Source organism: Mesocricetus auratus, unplaced genomic scaffold, assembly GCF_017639785.1.
Source record: "Mesocricetus auratus isolate SY011 unplaced genomic scaffold, BCM_Maur_2.0 Super-Scaffold_100004, whole genome shotgun sequence".
NCBI classification, from domain to species: domain Eukaryota; kingdom Metazoa; phylum Chordata; class Mammalia; order Rodentia; family Cricetidae; genus Mesocricetus; species Mesocricetus auratus.
The window spans coordinates 1,498,141-1,516,602 of record NW_024429189.1 but is presented as its reverse complement, the minus strand read 5'-3'; the positions used below and the strand labels follow the sequence as shown (position 1 = coordinate 1,516,602).

At 53.1% G+C, this 18,462-nt stretch overlaps 2 protein-coding genes across 6 annotated transcripts in view; one reads left to right on the top strand and one right to left on the bottom strand.

The window, feature by feature from the left end:
• Positions 1 to 737: 737 nt before the first annotated feature.
• On the bottom strand, positions 738 to 15,096 carry Crat (carnitine O-acetyltransferase). 2 transcript variants are annotated; one of them, XM_040745040.1, is made up of 15 exons: positions 14,793 to 15,095; positions 13,103 to 13,240; positions 12,181 to 12,444; positions 8,994 to 9,112; positions 7,810 to 7,863; positions 7,173 to 7,338; positions 6,837 to 7,011; positions 6,130 to 6,308; positions 4,930 to 5,030; positions 3,899 to 4,018; positions 3,684 to 3,806; positions 3,451 to 3,586; positions 3,141 to 3,203; positions 2,148 to 2,285; positions 738 to 1,489 (listed from the first exon to the last, which is right to left on the bottom strand). In XM_040745040.1, exons 2-15 carry the CDS (start codon positions 13,127 to 13,129, stop codon positions 1,274 to 1,276), a joined length of 1,881 nt encoding a protein of 626 aa, XP_040600974.1. In that variant the 5' UTR covers positions 13,130 to 13,240; positions 14,793 to 15,095; the 3' UTR covers positions 738 to 1,273. The 2 variants fall into 2 exon arrangements, with proteins under 2 accessions (XP_040600974.1, XP_040600972.1); XM_040745038.1 differs by lacking the exon at positions 13,103 to 13,240 and having other exon boundaries at positions 14,793 to 15,096.
• A 426-nt stretch (positions 15,097 to 15,522) lies between these two features.
• Ptpa (protein phosphatase 2 phosphatase activator) overlaps positions 15,523 to 18,462 on the top strand; it is a 32,713-nt gene continuing 29,773 nt past the window's right edge. For 2 of the 4 annotated variants that reach the window (XM_040745042.1, XM_040745041.1), the window contains exon 1: positions 16,030 to 16,051. Coding sequence is in view for 2 of the 4 variants with exons in the window: in XM_040745043.1 (XP_040600977.1) it covers positions 15,785 to 15,815 (31 nt within the window). In the remaining 2 variants the exon portion in view is untranslated. Of the gene's footprint in view, positions 15,816 to 16,029; positions 16,052 to 18,462 lie in introns of those variants that run through there. The other 2 variants (XM_040745043.1, XM_040745044.1) reach the window with 2 other exon arrangements.

Below are 18,462 nucleotides of genomic sequence, written 5' to 3'. Positions count from 1 at the left end.
TGGAACTTTTTCTGTAGAACAAGCTGGCCTCAAACTCACAGAAATCCTCCTGCCCCTGCCTCCCGAGTTCGAGACCAGCCTGGTCTACAGAGCGAGTTCCAGGACAGCCTCCAAAACTACACAGAGAAACCCTGTCTTGAAAAACCAAAAAGAAAAACAGAATGTATCTTGGACTTTTTTCCATAGTTTTTAAGTTACAGCAAGTCTTGCCTGGGCTCCAGCTCTTCTCTGGGGCCTAATCAGAACCCAAGGCCACACCCCTGATCCAGTTCCTTTCTGCATACCTACTGCCTACGGACAGCTGATGGGGCTGGGCTGGGCTGGGCTTCAGGATTTCTCAGATCTTTTCTGGCTTGGAGGTGGTTAATGTACCCTTGGGAGCCTGCCTTGGGAGCACAGTGACATTAGCTCCTCCAAGCAGGGTTCCTCATGTGAAGACTAGTAGTACATGTCACAGGCCTCAGGTGACCACACAGGCCAGTCAGGCCATGAAGCACTTTCAAGCACATGTGTACCCAGGGATTTGGGCAGGTGTCAGGGCTGGGACAGTAATGGCTCTGACGTGGTGGCTGCCTCCCTAGCCCACCTCTGGTAAGCATCTGCTCTAATGACAGGACCCTGTTTCATTACCCCTCCCGTTGAGCTCAGTGCAGGTAGCTGCTCCAGCTCTCAACCAGAGATGGCAGAAGGCGAGGCCAGGCATCTGTCCTCCACTTCCCCTCAGCTAAAACTCGTCGTCACCGGCACTTCTTCCCTTTATTGATCACCTGGGATATTCACATTATGCAACCATGAATGTAGTTCTGGAATCAAGCTGAATGGAAGCAAGAAGGCTGGGGCAGAGTCACCAGAAAGCATGGCAGCTGGGAGATGGCACCTGGAGATGGAGTGATGGAGACCAGGCCTCAGGGAAGCCGAGAGCCCCTTAGCGCTAAACCATTCCGACTGCTGGTCCTCGGGCGGTCACAGGTGAAGACAGACTTCAGCTTGACTGGAGATGTAGTGACTGGCCACGCTGTGAGACAGGATTGGCTGACTGGCTCTCTTCCCTGGGGCTCATGGTGGTGGGTGACACGTTGGGGACCTGGGCCTTCATCTTATTCAGCTTCTGAACTCAACCCTGGCGCTTGGACTATGGCAGGTGCTGAGGATAGGACCTGAAAGGCACTTGGCTGGCTCCATCAAATTGGAGGGCACAGGAGCCAAGGAACTGAGCCGTGGCAGGTGTCCATACAAAGAGGGCTTGATTGGACTGGCAGGCCCTGGCCTGGGCTCAGAGCTTGGCCTTGGGGTGGTTCTGCAGTAGGGTGCGCATGTCCAGCAGAGCTTTCTCCAAGTAGTGAGCCATGCGGGCAGCGTTAGTCTCAGCACAACTGTTGTAGGCTGACACGGAAAAGTTGATATGGGCCTCCATGGGGTTATAGCAGATGCCATAACCATCTGGGACCACAGGTCCGAAGAACATGACGCAGTCTGTCTTAGCAGGCACCTGGGGACAGCAGGTTCAAAGCTTTCATATCCAGGTCTGCAGTGGCCTCCTGCCCCTTGGTTGTACCAATCTGCCCCTCTGAACCCGCTCCTCCCTGTGCTCTTTCCCTCTCTCCATGGGCTGAGGGAACAGTGGTGCTCCCTCTACTCCTCTCGCCCCTAGTACTGCCCTGGGGCCATCATTGACACTGGGAGCTTCCTGAGACTACAGCTTGTCCCCAGCTGTGTTCCAGCACCCGGTACATGTTAGTTGGTACTGACCAATGAAAGAATGGAACAGATTCTCGTGAGAGGCCTAAGCCCTTCCCACCCTTGTCAAAGCAGTGTCCTTACCCCGAGCTCCTGCTTGGGGACTCAGTTGCTTTGACAATGTGGCTGTGGTGACCTGTGTGGACCACGTTACCCCTAAGAACCATCTGCCCATGGGTTCTAAAGATTATTTACATGTTATGTGTCTGCCTGAGTTTAGGTATGTGTACCACATGTATGTATGTGCCCACAGAGGCCAGAAGAAGTTAGTAGGTGGTTGTAAACCTGATGAGGGTGCTGGGGACTGAATTTGGGTCATCTGGAAAAACAGCGAGTGCTCTTGGCCATCTCTCCAGCCCTGCCCGTGGGCTCTATCATCCTGCCCTGGGGTACATGAGGCAGTGGCCTACCTGACTGGTAGAAAGGTTGAAGTGCATAGCGATGGCATAGGAGGTATCCATGAAGATGTCGGGCATGCTCACCAGGTCCTCAATGGCTTGCAGCTTCAGACCCAGCAGGTGCCGGTCAAAGGCCTCCCCTCGGATGGCCTGGGGGTGGGAGAACTGTAAGAGGGAGGTGCTGCAGGGTCACACCCTGCCCTCCTCAGGAGTCTGTGGTATTGCTGCTCCTTCAGCCACTGGTCTCTCAGAACACGAGGCCAAGGTGTCCAGGCAGAGGAGTCCTCACCTCCCAGATGGGGAAACTAGGGCCTTAGAGGAACAGAGAGCTATCCAGGGAGGCACAACAGTGCAGGACTTAAAACATAAGCCTTCGGGGCTGGAGAGAGGGCTCAGTGGTTAAGAGCACTGGTTGCTCTTCCAGAGATCCTGAGTTCAATTCCCAGCACCCATGTGGCAGCTCACAGCTGTCAGTGACTCCAGTTCCAGGGGATCCAACACCCTCACACGGACAAAACAACTCACATAAAATAAATAAATAAATCTTTTTGTTTGTTTTGTTTTTCCAGATAGGGTTTCTTTGTAGGTTTGGAGGCTGTCCTGGAACTCACTCTGTAGACCAGGCTGGCCTCGAACTCACAGAGATCTGCCTGCCTGTGCCTCCCGAGTGCTGGGATTAAAGGTGTGTACCACCAACGCCCGGCAAACAGTGACTAATTTTTAAATTTATTTTTATTTTGTGTGTATTGATGTTTTATTTGCATGTATGTCTGTGTGAGGGTGTTGTAAGCTGACATGTGGGTGCTAGGAATTGAACCCTGGTTCTCTGGAAGAGCAATCAGTGCTCTTAATCGCTTAGTAATCTCTGCAGCCCGGCGATATTAATTTAAAATGGAGAGATTCCCAAGGGCTCTACAGTTCTTATCAGAAATGGACAGGAAGGTGGACAGATAGATAGGCAGGGGCGGTAATGGACAATAAGGAAGGAAAGCAGGGCTCACTCACTCGGTCGGTGTAGGCTCGGTGGGCCTGCACAGCCTTCCGAAGCAGCTCCACCTTCTGGTGCTCCTGGGGGTGGGGTGGGAACAGAGCAAGCTGACTATTGTCCCTCCTCTCCCATGTTAGCAACTCACTCTGCACCCAGCACCACAGCAAGTGCTGAGCTGCCATCTCCTCATTCTGCCAGAAAGCTCAGAACTACGTTCATGGCTCCATCTTCTGTTAAGTTCCCTCTGCCCACTATAGGGCTGAAATACCATAGAGGTGCACAGAGGGAGCCGGCACAGCCCACCCACCCTGGTCCCAGACCTCTCACCGGCACAGTGGGCTCATCCATGGCTTTGACAAAGGCCAGTGAGTCCATGGAGGCTGAGCGGATGGTGTCGGTGCGGCCCAGGTGAAACATGCGCAGAGAGGCGCTTTCATATGTGGCACATGCCTGTCCATAGATCCTGGATGGGAGGTGGATCTCAGTGTGTCCCCTCTCCACAGAGGGCTGCCTGCACCACCCCCCTCTTCCTCTGGGGGCAGTGGTCAGGCAGGGCACACCTGTAGTATGCCAGCTGCAGGGCTATCTGGATGAAGGCATCAGGGCTTAACTTCTCTGACTTGGGGAAGTCCTTTCCAAAGTGATGGAATACCAGCATCATGATGTCCAGGTCCTGGATCATGCTGAGGTGGGGATGCAGGAGGCATGGGTGAGAAGCGGGCGCCTGGCGCCTCGTGGCTGGCCCTCCCCTACCAGGACGCAGCCATGCACTCACATGCTGATGTTCTGTTTGGCTTTCTCAATGTCATTCTTGATCTCAGGTGTTATGTTGAACCGCAGCTTCTTGGGCATGGGCAGGGGTACCATAGGGGACCGCACAAGCTCAGGCTTTTTTTCTGCGTGGGATAGGGGGGGCTTCAGGCTCATGCTGTTGTCGTTGAAACCCCAGTGTCCCTGGGACTGAGGTAGGGAAAATAAGTTCCTAAAGCTAGGGGTAGGAGGTTCAGAGATCAGGGCTTAGCTCTTTTGAAAACTAATTTCACCCCAGCTTTCTAGATGCCAGATGGAAGCCAGGTGTGGTGACACATCTAGTGTCCTAGAACTCAGGAGGTGGGTGGATCTCTGTGAGTTTGAGGTCAGCTTGGATCACTTAGTGAGTTCCAGAACAGTTAGGCTATAGTGAGACCCTGTTTCTTTCTTCTCTTTTTTTCCGTTTTTTTTTTTTTTTTTTCCTTTGAGACAAGGTTTCTCTGTGTAGTCCTGGCTGTCTTGGAACTCACTTTGTAGATCAGGCTATCAGGCTGCCCTCAAACTCAAAGATCTGTCTCCCAGATGCTGGGATTAAAGGTGTGCACCACAATTTTGTGGCATGCTCTGCTGTTCTAGAGGTCCTGAGTTCAATCCCCAGCAATCACCTGGTGTCTTACAACCATCTATGATGGGATCCAATGTCCTTTTCTGGTATGCAAGTATACATGCAGAGCATCCATATACATAAAATACATAAACAAGCCTTTAAAGATTGTCTAAACTGAGTGGTGGTGACAATCCCAGCACTCAGGAGGCAGGGACAGGCAGATCTCTGAGTTTGAGACCAGCCTGGTCTACAGAGCAAGTTCCAGGACAGCCAGAGCTACACTGAGAAACCCTGTCTTAAAAAACAAAACAAAAATCTCCTAAAAGACAGAGACAGATGGACTGACTGACTCTTTGGTGCCAGTGGGAGTGATCTATTTTACAGGCTGTCTGTCACCTGTATAGCATCTGCCACCAGGAACTGGGGAATGAAGCTGGAACCATACTCACGTGTACTCAATGACATGGTCTATCAGAGCAACGATGGGGGGCCCTTCTGCAGCCGCATGCTCATAAACCATCCCACAGGATCCATCTTCTGCCACAATGAACTACGGATGAGAAAGGACCCATCCTGTCAGCCTAGATCCCTGGAGGGACCTAGTCGCTCTCTACATAGGCCTCATGGGAAGGGTCCCTGAAGCCATCTCCAGGCCCTGTGCTGACACGCTCAGCATAACTGAGAGTAGGTCCTTAGAAGTAACATCAGCCAGCACTTCTCGTTTTCTCTTTAGTCAGTGAGCAAGTTTTCATTGACATAGACCCTAATTTACTAGATCTCTAAGACGAAGGAGTCAGATGGAGATGCATCTAGGTTCTATTCAACGTTAGTCTCTCCAGAGCTCGGCTGTCAGCACAGCAGATCTTCCCTGACTGCCGGCCAGCACAACAGCACCTACATGGGACTCCATTCCCTCCAACTGCCCAGCTTCATTCTTCTAGTCTTCTGGGTCTACTCTCTGTGTACCAATTTCAGCTCCCCACAAGGGACTCAGTCAGGTCCTTAAGGTGCAGCACATTCAGCAATACTTTCCTGTGGATCAGTGAAACATTCTAATACACAGACAAAATCTGAAACCCTAGATGCTATTTCAAAATACTAGTTTCGAGTCGGGCGATGGTGGCTTAAGCCTTTAATCCCAGCACTTGGGAGGTAGAGGCAGGCAGATCTCTGAGTTTGAGGCCAGCCTGATCTACAGACCAAGTTCTGGGACAGCCACAGTCATATAAAAGAAACCCTGTCTCAAAAAACAAAAACCAACAAAAAATACAACTTTCAACAAGTTTATTAGTAACACTTACTACTGAGAATATAACCCAAAGTTAAACTAACTCCAAATCTGACTCTCCTCCTTACGGGTAACCTGCTGAGCTTTCTTGGCTCGGTTTCCTCTGCAGCCCTAGCACTTGTACGGCACGTGTGGTGAGCCTGGAGGAAGTCATACCCAGACTGCACCACTCTGACCGAACCCGGACATGCTGAATGGTCATGCTGCGGGGGCCAGCGGCATGCAGGTCTGGTAATGACAGGCTAGTTGCCTGGTGATTACAGCAGCGTCCAGCCTCCTTTATAAGCAGCAGGCTGGGGATGCTGGGCCTCAGGAGGGGAACCAGGCCTTGGGGCTCTGGCCCTGCCAGGTGCTCACTCACCTGCAGTGTCTTGTCGAACCAGCGGTTGCCACTGTTGAGCTTGCTGCCACCACCATGCAGCATCTGGCCTGCTACATGGTTGCGGTAGACGTCGTCGGAGACTCTGGGCACGGGTTTGTCCAGGCACACGGTGAAGATGCTCTTCTGAATGGAGTTCACCGACTCCCGGTTTACTTTGTCTGTGGAATTGGGGGAGCCTCAGAGCCTGTGGTCTCCTGCCCTGGGCTCTTCTTGCTTCATACCCCTCTGGGGATGGAGAGTTCCCCACTTTTGGGGCCACTAGAGTATGCTTGGAGTTCAGAATGTATGCTCAGAGCTTTGCCCTCAGCAAAGTCCTGCAGGTTCCCCTCCCCCATACCTCAAAGGGCAGAGCCCAACACCTGACACACCAGACACAGAGAGGCAGAAGCCCAGGGTCACATGGAGAGCTGGTGTGGCAGTCAGGGATCTAATACAAGCAATCTATGACAGTGCCCATGGCCAGCATGGGATTTGATGGGGGTGATTCTGGGAGCAGAGACAGTCTGGAGAAGGGCACCTCAGCCAGAACACTTGTCTAAATCCAATTTGCTACTTTACAGGAAAAAACTAGTCTCGCCAATTTGAGCCTTGGTTTTCTCATCTATAAAATGGGCCAGTAACACTTACTCCAAACTGAGAGGGTCAATGAAACAGTGACTGTAAGGAAGCCCTTGCCCTGGAGGCACCTTTGATGAGGGTGTTGTAGGCCTTGGCCCAGGTGTTACGGTGGTTGGAGGTAAGGATGCCAACGGGCTCTTTGTTGGTTTGCAGTGATGAGTTCCAAATTTTCTCCAGCTGCACAAAGATCTGATCTGAGGTGAAGGGTGTCCCATCACTGTGGTACACATCCAGCTCGAAGAACTGTGAGGCAGACATGGAAGAGAAAGGGCCCGGGTGGTCTCAGGCAGAGAGGCCTCTCCTGGCCTTGGCTGTGGAGGTCACACCAGCACATCTTAGGGCCAGCGGAGGAGCTGGAGTTGGGCTGGAAGGGGCGGGGCCTCAGAGGGGAAAGCGGCACCCACCTGGTAGTTGTGCACCACAGTTATGTGCATGGGTGGCTTCTTTGTCTTTAAGAAATTCACCACAGAGTCCTGCTTGGGGCCCGGCACACGGCAAGAGGACAGGATCTGATAGTACTGGTTCATGCACAGCGGCTTTCCCCCCAGGAACTCCACGGGCAGGCTCTCGCTGTGGGAGGACACAGGCAGGGGCCGGGCAAGTGAATGGGGAAGAGGCTGGGGTAGAGACGCCTGCTGGGACTAGGGACTGGGCGAGGGACCTTCTCTTTCACATGAGCAGAAGCCACTAGGGTAAAACGGGGTCTTGAGGCCGATACCTTCTAAGGATTGGGGCCCTGTTTATGAGTCACCCAAACTCCCTCCCTCTCCCTTTCTGAGCTTCAGTTTGCCACAGGCAACTGTGAGCCATTGTGCCTGGGATAACAAGGTCACCAGGAGTCCCAAGAGCTGCAGCAGAAGATGTCAGTGTCCCCACTCTCACTGATCACTGTCCTTAACCCTCTCCAACGCTTGTCCGGTAGGAAATGAAAACGACATGGGCCTGCTCGGTGCTTAGGCTGACGCACTGACATCCAGGGCCAGAGCCGGGGGCGCCCGTGGTATAGGCAGGTGTGGGCAGGGGTGGGGGTGGGCTGCTCACTTGTCAATCATGGACTTGAAATCCAACACCCCCTCGATGAGTTTGGCAGCAAACCTAGAGGATGAAGTGGAAATGTGAAACAGTGTGGTCATCCAATGGAGGAGCTGGGACAGGGATGGGTGCCGAGCAGTGGGAGCACCAGTCCCGGGTAGGACCTATGGAATCGCTACTCCCCCTCTCAGTGAACTGAGGGCTGTGGACTTCAAGGTGGACCTCGGTAGTGGGAGGCCTTCTGAGCTCCTTTTTCATCATCTCTGGGAGAGGGCTGCATCTGCCTCAGAAATGCTGGTGGGAGATGACCCGGAAAGACCTGGGAGCTGCTCAATCGTGGCCAGTGGAGCCTGCTCACTGAAGGGAAACCACCACCAAGGGCCTGAACCAGTCTGAAGTGCTCATTATGTGTCCAGGTATCCCTGCTGCTAAGCTCCTTTCTCTCTCTGAGTCTGTATTCCCAGTCCACTGCTTTCAACCTGCTCTTCCTCCTTGGATTATCTGGGTGAAGGGAGAGGGGTTTCCTGGCTCATACCAACTATCCCCAATGCCTGAGGCCATCTCTGGTCCCAGTATGGGCTGGCTGGAGCTCCCAGGCTGAGTCCCATCCATAACCAGGAGGCACTGGTCCTTTCTCATTTGCGCGTGTGCCTTGCTAAAGATGCGGTCTGGGATCTGACGCATGCTAGGCCATCACTCAACCGCCGAGCCACACTTGTTTCCTCCCCTCCCTCCTGGCTTCTCTGTATTCTTGTCCCGGTCTCTTTAAGAGAAGCTGGTGGCAGTAATGAGTGAGTGGCAGGCTCCTGGAGATCCCTGCTGCTAGTATTTTTATCTCTGGTAGGACTGGAACAAGGGCCAGGGCAGGTGACATGGCTGAATGTGGAAAAGGGGACTGTGTATAAAGGTCAGTGTGGCCAGCTGAGAAGAGTGGGAGGGACTCGGGGCAAGCCTGGCGGGTGAATAAGCCTTGGCACTAGAAGCCGGCCTCTTAACCTGAGCTGTGACTACGGGAGAAGGTCCCCTCATTGTTCTGAGCTTCAGTTTCCTCCTCTGGAAGATGAGGCCATGGGCGGGGTAAAAGCAGTGTCAAGGCATTCCAGGTTCCTAGGGAGTAGCCTTGAGGGGTCTGGGAAGCCACAAGGCCTTGTCCACTGGCACTGCTCAGCCCTGGGCCAGTCTCAGATACTCACCGGAGCTGCCCCTGTTGATCCACGAAGTCCTGTTTGGGCAGCATCACTCCTGGGCTAGAGTAGATGACCACGGGCTGGCGGTACTGCAGATAGGCTGTCTTGAGCCACCAGTCGGACAGCTGGATGAGGACAAGAGCTGATCAGGAACAGAACACAGGTACCTGATGCCCCTTCCTCCCCAGGACTAGGGACCTAGCTGGTCCTGGCATCCTTTGACCTCTCTGAAGAACAGTCTCCCTGCAAATGCTGAGGTCCACAGTACCCTTCCCTACCTCCTTCTACCCATCGCCTTCCCCTGAGCCTGAGCAAACAGCACTGCCTAACAGAATGGCCTGGGAGACAAGACTAGAAGCAAACCTGGCAAGGGAATAAATGAGTGAGCAACCTTTCTCTTTCCATGTGTGTGTGTGTGCTGGTGAGGCTTGAACCCAGGACCTCACACACATGCTAATAAGCACGTTTGGTCACTGAAATATACCCTTCCTTTAGCTTACAAATTTCCTGTCAATCCCTAGATAAGTAGAATAAAGCAGAAAGAATGACATATAACAATGATGATATAATAGAGCCCAGCAAGTGGATTTTCAACCATCTCTAGTTGGTAATTGTCTGAGGAGCCAGAACCCTGCATCAGGGCCACCCACAGGAACTGTTCCTTTTCAGCGGCCTTCGATTAGGAAATGGACACTGACAATTGTCAGGGCAATTCTAAGTGGGGAACTAACTGTGAGGATAAGTATTGTAGTAATGAGAACCCGTGGGTGGGTCTCTCAGGGGATCTGCCACAGGCATGGTGTTAGCGATACCCTTTAGCCTTGTGTGCTGATTACAACTTACAGAAAGTAGGTATTTGTCCACAACAACTTCCACCTATCCCCCTTCATTTCTTAACATTTTTTTGAGACAGGGGTTTCACCATGTAACCCTGGCTGGCCTAGAGCTGTGCAGATTAGCCTGACCTTGAACTCACAGAGATCTGCACCTGTTTCCCATGTGCTAGGCATATTCCTCCATGCCACACCTGTCTTTTGTAGGTTCCTAAACCTCTTTGAGTGAGCAGCCTTTCTCGGTGTTTCCATGCCCATCCCAAACAGCGGCAGGATGTGTCTACACAGCACACAGACTATCTTTGTGGAGTGGCAGCCTGTGGCATCAGGCCACTCGTCCTGGGCCCTTGGCAAGAGGGAAGGGAAGGTGGCTGGCCACAAGCTGGGTAACACAGGACCGCCATCTGTTGACTCACAGCCAAGAACTGGTCCCCCGAGGAGCCAAGGTACCCTGTGCATCTCAGGGTCCTTCCTTTACGAGAGCTACTATGAGGATCTGGACTCTGGTGTGCCCCTCTAGGTCACAGTTTCCTCATTTGTAGGAATGAGACAGACAAGGGCTCCCTCTCAGTCAGGGGCCTTCACACCGCAGGGATTTCAGGAATCCCTGGACAGAGTTTAGAAGACAAGGGGAGAAGGCACCCATGGTAGTAGCAGCAACGCTTTAAGGGCCCTGTGAATAGGGAGTGGGTGGCCTAACTCTAGGCAGAGTCTTTGGCTCAACAAAGTTAGAAAGCCACTAGACCTGACCCCAGAATCTCTAAGGTCCTTTCAGGGCCAGCATCCTGACTTCAAGGGTTCAAGACCCTGGTTTGCTAAGGCTCAGCAGGCGCTTGTCCCTAACAACTTCCACCCACCCCTTACTTCCTGCTCAGGGCTCCCGGCTCCCTGAGGCCCAGCTATCCAAGGTCCTTCCCATTTCCTCCTTCAGTCAGCCCAGACCTGTGCTTCTAACCCCATAGATGGTGTACCTACGGATCCCGCCGGCCCAGGTGGGAAATTTGAAAAGCAAAATACTGCATCCATACCGAACACATAGGCCTTTCACTTTTGATAATTATCATACTTTTTTTTTTTTTTTTTTTTTTTTGGTTTTTCGAGACAGGATTTCTCTGTGGCTTTGGAGGCTGTCCTGGAACTCACTCTGTAGACCAGGCTGGTCTCCAACTCACAGAGATCTGCCTGCCTCTGCCTCCCAAGTGCTGGGATTAAAGGCGTGCGCCACTAATGCCCAGCTACATCATACTTATTTACCCAGTATTTATGCTGTGTTAGATATTACACCATCCGGAGATGACTTAGGGTGTACGGGAACAGGTATTTAGTGAGACAAAAATACTGAACTACCTAAGAGACTTGAACATCTGTAGGTCTTGGTATCTGTGGGGCCATGGAACCAGTGCCCCCTGGACACTGAAGGTGACTTTTTTACCCAGCTCAGGCTGTCCCCATAGCCAGCTTCTTCCCTGGACTTCATATCGGAAGCTTCTTCTCCCTCGGTCCCACTGTATTAGCAAACGCTATTCAGTCCTGGACCTCATGACTCCCATCTCCCTGTGCCAGGCCCAAGCCAGGAGCATCCTCCCTAGGTAAAGGCATTGGCCTCTTCATTGCCTCTGACTCCTGCTCTTCCTTCTTTCCTAGTAGCTAGGCTACTTTTTTAAATCTTTATGTATAATGTGAATACAGAAATATGTACCAAGTACGTCTAGATGTGTTTTGCAAATTGAACTAATCTAACTGAGTAGACACAGACCTAGGATCATACACAGCAACCTCAGACTGACACAAATTGCCTACCTCAGGCTGTCTCATCAAGCTCAAGTCTGTATTCCTTTCCTTTGACTGCCCATCCTGCTCTGAACACACTCCTGGCCCCGGCTCTGTCCCAAAGTAGGTCATACTGTTGCTACCTTTGTCCTCAAATCCAACACCTTCTCCTCCTGCCCTCCCTCTGACAGACACTGCCATCCCGCTCTCTGTCTCTTCCCCTCAGTCATGCAAGTGGAACCCAGGGTCTCATACACGCGAGGTAAATGTTCTACTACAGAGCCACAATCCAGCCAGAATGACCTTTAAAACAACTCCATGTAATTTAACATGACTTCACCTACTGAGTTACAAACCGTTTCCCACCCTTCTCTCTCCACCCCCTTGACTGAGTGTCAGTTCTGAGAGGCTACAAGCAGTTCCTTCTTGCCTAGTACCCTGCACTTGCCGAGAGGCACCCTGTCAAGCAAACAAAAGAAAACGCCAGAACAACTGGTGTGGGGAGACTGTGGGCATGCGGCCAGCAGCAAGCAACGGGAGGGATGATCTGGAGGGGCCTGGGGTCATCGAGATGCTGCCACCTCACTCACCCAGTTCTCCATTTTCTTGGCCCTGCGCTCCAGTCCCTTCTGCAGGCGTTCGCCCACACCCCCTGAGGTCTGAAATTCGTCCACCAGTTGCTTGGTGTGGGCCCATTCTTCCTCACTCACGATGGGCTGCAGTGCCTTGAGGTAATGGTCCAGGGATTGCTGGAGTGGGGGCACAGGCAGCCTCGGCAGTGCATCCTGGTGGGCCTTGAAGCGGCTAGAAACCTTCATCAGGGAGGAGGGCTTGAGGATGCCCAGGGGCTTTACCTGAGGGAAGCAGAGCATCCTATTCATTCCCTCAGTCTGAAGTACAGCTGTCCCCCAGCTGCAGTCCTAGGCGCTTATATGCCATCCCCGGGGGCAAAGACAGCTTAATGGGTGGTGCCTGCCCTGGATGCCCAGCCCTTGAGGGACCGGAGTCCCACCTCTTAGGAGCCTAGAGGTGCAGGGAGGCTAGGAAAGGGTGGGGGCAGGGATGAATGACTGAATGACACTGTTGGGGTGGCAGAGGTAAGGGGGCCTAGCAGCAGTGAGGATGCACTAGACCCATCGTCTTTCTTGCCCTGGCAGGTAAGTCAGCCAGCAGAGGGGTGGCAGCTGACTCTAGGCTGAGGTCCCCAACTTCTTTCTCCCCCCATCTTTTCCAGTTTGAGAAATAGGAGGGAACTGGAAATGGGAGAACCAAACAGTGAGAGCGCCTCTGGGTGAAGCTTCAGCCTCTGGGCTTTCTCTTCACCGTGGGTGATGTAAGGGGTGCTGGGCAGTGCTGCAGCAAGAGAGCTGGGTAGCCTTGCATGGAGGGTGAGAGGTAGCAGAGAGAGAGCTGGGAGTCCAGGAGACTCAGAAGTGGCAGAAAGCAAGGCAGGAAGGAAGGTCCCAGGCTGCTGGCACAGCGCAGGCGAGCGGAAGAGGTTCCATTCCATACCTTCTCTCTCTGCTGCTCGTCCTCCATGGCAGGACTGATGATGTGAGCCCTGTCTGTCTGCCTTGGCTGGATCTCTAAGCCTAACTGTGCTACCAACTGGACGAGTAGAAACTAGCAAGAGGCAGCCACCTGCCTGGGCTGCAAAGAAAAGACAAGATCCACAATTCAGGGCTGAGGGAGCAGTGAGGCACTAGTCACTGATGTGACAGTTAAGGTTCTAGCCCTGGTAGCCACAGGATTGCAGCAGCTACTCCTCCACCTCCTCCTAGCTTCCAGAAGAGGAATGGGGCAGGTGAGTGGGCTGGAAATATGCATTAGGGGAGGAGGGAACCTGGGACTTTCTCCTTTCTTCTTTGGATGGGCCCAGTGCCAGGAAGGCAAGCCAAAAAGGTATTAAAAATCCACCTGTCAAAATCTTCCTAGATCTTTTTGATGTGGGAAAACTTGGCTGGAGGGTGAAAACAGTCTGACTGCTAACCTGTGGCCCTGAAATCAGTCCTGTTCCGGACTGTGCAAGGCAGGAGGAGGGGCCGCAAGTGGACAAGGCTTTCTACAAACCTTGTCCATTTGTTTCACTTCGAGAGCCGGGGGCTTTTGGTGGCCACCCCTTTACCAAAATCTCGTTTTGATTTTTCTGAGCTTCAGATCACTTAGGTTAGGATCAAGATGTGTGCCTGGGCCGGGCGTTGGTGGCACACGCCTTCAATCCCAGCACTTGGGAGGCAGAGGCAGGCGGATCTCTGTGAGTTCGAGGCCAGCCTGGTCTACAAAGTGAGTTGCAGGACAGCCTCCAAAGCCACAGAAAAACTCTGTCTCGAAAAACCAAAAAAAAAAAAAAAAGATGTGTGCCTGGGAGAGTGAGAGAGAGAGAGAGTGTGTGTGTGTGTGTACGTGTATGTGCAGGAGTACTTTTGGTATGAACAATAAACTAAAGGTCCCCAGTTTGAGGGTTAGGCTAATTGAATGGGATTTGACTGTCTCCTTGCTTCAGTTTCCCTAGCATCAAAGTGGTTGTGCCACTATGGGGATCCCACATGATGACGGACAAGGAGTCTGTTGGATGGTGGACAGCTTTTGAAAAGGGCAAGGCAGGTCTCAGGTGCTGCTGGGACTCCTAGATGAGTCTTCCTCGGAGCTGACATGGGTGCCCTTAAATGCCGGCCCAGAGTCTGAGATGGAGACACAGCTCACGGCTGTATAGATGGCATCAGGGGAAAGGAGCTCACATCAGGACAGCATCATTGGGCAAGGTTGGCAAGGGGCTGCCTGCCACCTCCTGCACCTGAGGTTCTCTTAAGCAGGGTGAGCACCTGATGAACTCAAGGATGACCAACTGGGTAGGCTTGGAGAAGCGGCTCCGGTGGGGCAAGGGCACCCGGGCCTGAGGCTGAGCCCCAGCCAGGAGCTCCCGACTGGTGTCTTGAGACAGAATAACTGATCATGAAGGAGAAGCGGTGTGTAAAGATGCAAAAGACTTGAACCTAGATAAGATATCCCAGTCTTTTCCTGGGTCGTTGATAATAAGCGCCACAGGTCTCGGGGTCGATCCCGCGCCTCACCTGGTCGGTCTACTCTACCCACTCTGCAGATCGTACCCTATCAGCCGGTGTGGGGGTTCTGGACCCTCGTTTCCCTGCAGCCCGCCGCCCGCCCGCCCAACCCTGTCCAGAACCCTCTCGTGCGTACTTACCACGGTCCTGGCAGCAAAGGCTAACATCGTCCCAATCTGTCTGCGGACACTCGGTCCGCTCCGCCTCTACTGCTGGGCAAAGTCTGCGCTGCTGCTGCTGCTGTGGGGTCAGTGGGTTCTCCTCTCGGGCTGTAGGTTCAAGGTCACCGAGTCACTGCCGCCAGCCAGTAGAGGCGGCCCCGCGCCCACCGGGCCGGGCGGGCGGGCGGCCGGTGGAGCAGGACTCACGGGGCGGAGCCTCGGTGGCTCAGTCCCCGGCCGCTAGCCGCGAGCCGCGAGCCGGGGGCGGGCCCAAGCTTTGGGCGTGGTCACGGGGGAGGGGCCTGCGGCGCTGGGTCTCCGGTTTAGCCGTTAGAGGCCGGGCGCTGTGCCTCCGCCACGGGCCACAACGGTGGCCGCAGTGCAGCGCGCGCCTCCCCCCCTCCCCCGAACGCCCCCTAAGCTGTCGAGGTGGTTGCGTGCATCCATCAAGGCCGAGTGGTGTCCTTGAGCGTCCCTCCTGGAGTTGCAGGAAAACATAACCGTGTTGACGGGGGGCGGGGGGGGCTGTCTCCGATTCTTTGGGCTAGGCTCTGTGCCATTCACAAAGATGACAGGTGCCTTGCCCCGCAAAACTATGGCTGCCATCCCGCTCCTCCCCCAGCCCCCCGAAACCGGAAGCCCCGCACAGATATGGCCGCCGCATCTCTGCTGGGGGGGGGGCCTGCGGGCGGCAGCCGTTAGTGCGCATGCGCCCCGGCGCCCCGCACCAAAATGGCCGCTGCGCCTGTGCGCCCGGCGGCCGCGAGACGGCGGTTGGTGGGCATGCTCCCTGGGTGCCCCGCACTGGCATGGCTGCCGCCCTCGCAAGAGTGACTCCAGTTCTCGGCTTCCGGTCGTAGCCGGCCGGCGTTCATTTCTCCTCTGGAGGCTTAGCGGAGCCGGGAAAAGGTGCGGGGTAGACGGGCAGAGGGAACTGCAAGCATCCGCGCCGCCGGCTCCTAACGGAGAAGATGGCTGAGGGCGAGCGGCAGCCGCCGCCAGGTAGGGCGGTTGGAGGGCCCTGGAGTGCGGGCAGGAAAGGGGTGTGGCTCGGGGGGGGTCTCAGGGCTGTGGAGACCTGGAGAGGCGTTGGAGGCGAAGCTGTCGGCCTCCGAGGAGTTGAAGGGCCGGAACCCCGGGCTGCAGGCCGATGGCGGGGTGGATGACCGGACTTGGGGAGCCCGGGGCTGACCAGGGCCGGGCGGGCAGAGCGGTGGGGAAGGACAGAACGTGCTTAGGTAAGAGGTCTTGACCTGGTGCCAGAATTGCCTGGGGTCGGGGCGGAGAGGGATCGAGGAGGCTGCCTTTTTTTTTTTTTTTTTTTTTCTTTAATGAGACTTTGCTCCAGTGGGCCTGCGCCTCACTCGCTGGCAGGTCAGCTTCCTGCATGCCCTGCCCACCCTGCATCATCACCCCTTCCTCCCTCCCTCCTGTTTCAGTATCTACGGAGTTGAGAGAAACTACCCGTGGTGTCTAAACCACTAATTTAATGAAGCTGTTTGTGCAAGATGAGAGGGTTGGTGGCATCGCCGTGAGTTAACTTTTATTTACACTGTGGCCTCATTGTAGCTCATCCCGAGTAACTAGGGCAGAGCTACAGGCCGGTTCTTCCAGTAGAGACCCCCCTTCCTGGAGAAGAAAGCAGTTTGATGACTCCATGGAGTTAAGAAGGTCCGAAAGATTCTTACAGAGAGTGGATAGTTTGGCGTAACACAGCGTTTGATGACCCATCTACCGCACTTCATAGTTTGTGGTCCCAGACAAGGTCTCAATAGGGAGATATTTTGAAAATCAAAGGAGGTGCCATTTCTGTGTCCCCCTAAAATAGATGAACACAGTGGAATTGGAAACCAGACGTTTATTTTACATTATTCCCAAGCCTCTATGAATGTATCCTAATCAGTTGTGGTGATGACATCAAGAACTACAAGTGTCCCTGAAGATGAGTAGGGGAGAGACTTGGGGATCAGAACCTGTGCACTGGAACAGACAAAACAAAAAAACCTCAGGGAGGTCGTCTGGAAAGACTCAGGTCCCTGGAAAATAGTATTTGAAGGCAGGGTCTCACTATATGTATAACCCTAGCTACCTTGTAACTCACTAGGTAGACCAGGCTGGTCTTGAGTTTACAGAGAGCTGCCAGCTTCTGCCTAAGAGTGTTGGGATTAAAGGTGTTTGCCACCGTAACTCCCAGTAGTTATTTATTTTTTAAAGTTAATTTCATCAGCTTTAACTTAGGCTTTAGTAATAAAACAGACTTGAGTACCTGTGAAGGTTAGCAGTATGGGAAGTAATGAGAGTAGCACATGTGGTAAGAAATTCTGTAAAGTTATGGAAAGTTTTGAATTGCACAGACTAATATGGCAAGTCACAACCTCTGTGTCCTTTGGTAGACTGGAAATGAGGACGCTCTGGCTCAGCAGGCAAAGGTGTGTGCTGCCAAGCCTGGCCGCCCAAGCGCCATCCCTGGAACCCACAAGATGGAGGATAGAACTCACACACTCTGGCGTTATAGGCACGTGTGCATGTGCACACACACACTCCAGAAATATAACGTTACAGTGAGGTTATTCAACTTTCCTCTTGGAGTTCTGGTATATGGACAGTCAGAAGTGAGCAGAGTGTGACGTGTGGCAGACACAAGGTGGATACAAACATGTCACACCCAGATGACAGGTGATAATCCAGCACACTCTGGGGGGGTGTGGGTATTTTTGTTCCCTCCCTCCCTTTCTTCCTTTCTTTTTCTTCTTTTCTTTCTTTTTTTTTTTTTTTTTTTGAGACAGGGTGTCACTAAATTCCTGACACTTTTCATTTCCTTCATGACTTCTGCAGGCAGACTCTGTTCCTAGGACTAGAACTCACTGTGTAGACCAGATTGGAACTGAGATCCATCTGCCTCTGGCTCCCGAGTGCTGGCCTTCACGGCCTTCCTTCACTACTACGTCCAGCCTGTACTTTTGATACACGGGCACTGGCCCTGGCTGCCCTGGAAATCATCTTGTAGCCCTCTCAAGAGCTGGGCTACAGGTGTGGGCCACCATGGTCAGCTGTTTTTGAGGCAGGGCTTCACTATGTGGCCGTGGCTGACTAGAGTTGGGACGGGTTCTTCTTCCTCCACCCACTGAATGCTGGGATTATCGTGATATGCTACTGCACCTGGGCTGCTTTTGAGTGTTTTTCAAGGAACATCTGTAAAACTCTTCCTGTTCTGATCTTAACTGTCAATGCAGGGGATCCAGTGTCTCTTGAGTCCCTTGTCTGTGACTGAAGAAGCTGTGGGTGTGCTCTCTCTCTTATAGTCTTGTCTCTGAAGTCTTAGTAATTTTTGTTTGCTTGTTTGGTTTTGATTTGGGATTGTGTATTCTGTTGCCTCTGTTTCTTCAGGTACTTACTGTTTTGCTTCATGTAAGGTGGCCTCTGCTCTTGGGGTGTAGCCAGGCCTGGAGGCCTTCTTCTCTGTGAAATAATGTCTGGAGGGCAACTTGTTGCAGGGAATAGGTCTCTTACAAGAGAGCTAGATGCCAAAGATCATTTGCAGGTTGGTTATTTGGAATGGGGAAGACATTTTCCCATAAAATGTGTCCCCATAAACAGTGGGGACTCTCCAGACTAGCTTCAAAGCTTTCCATTAGCAGTTTACTATTAG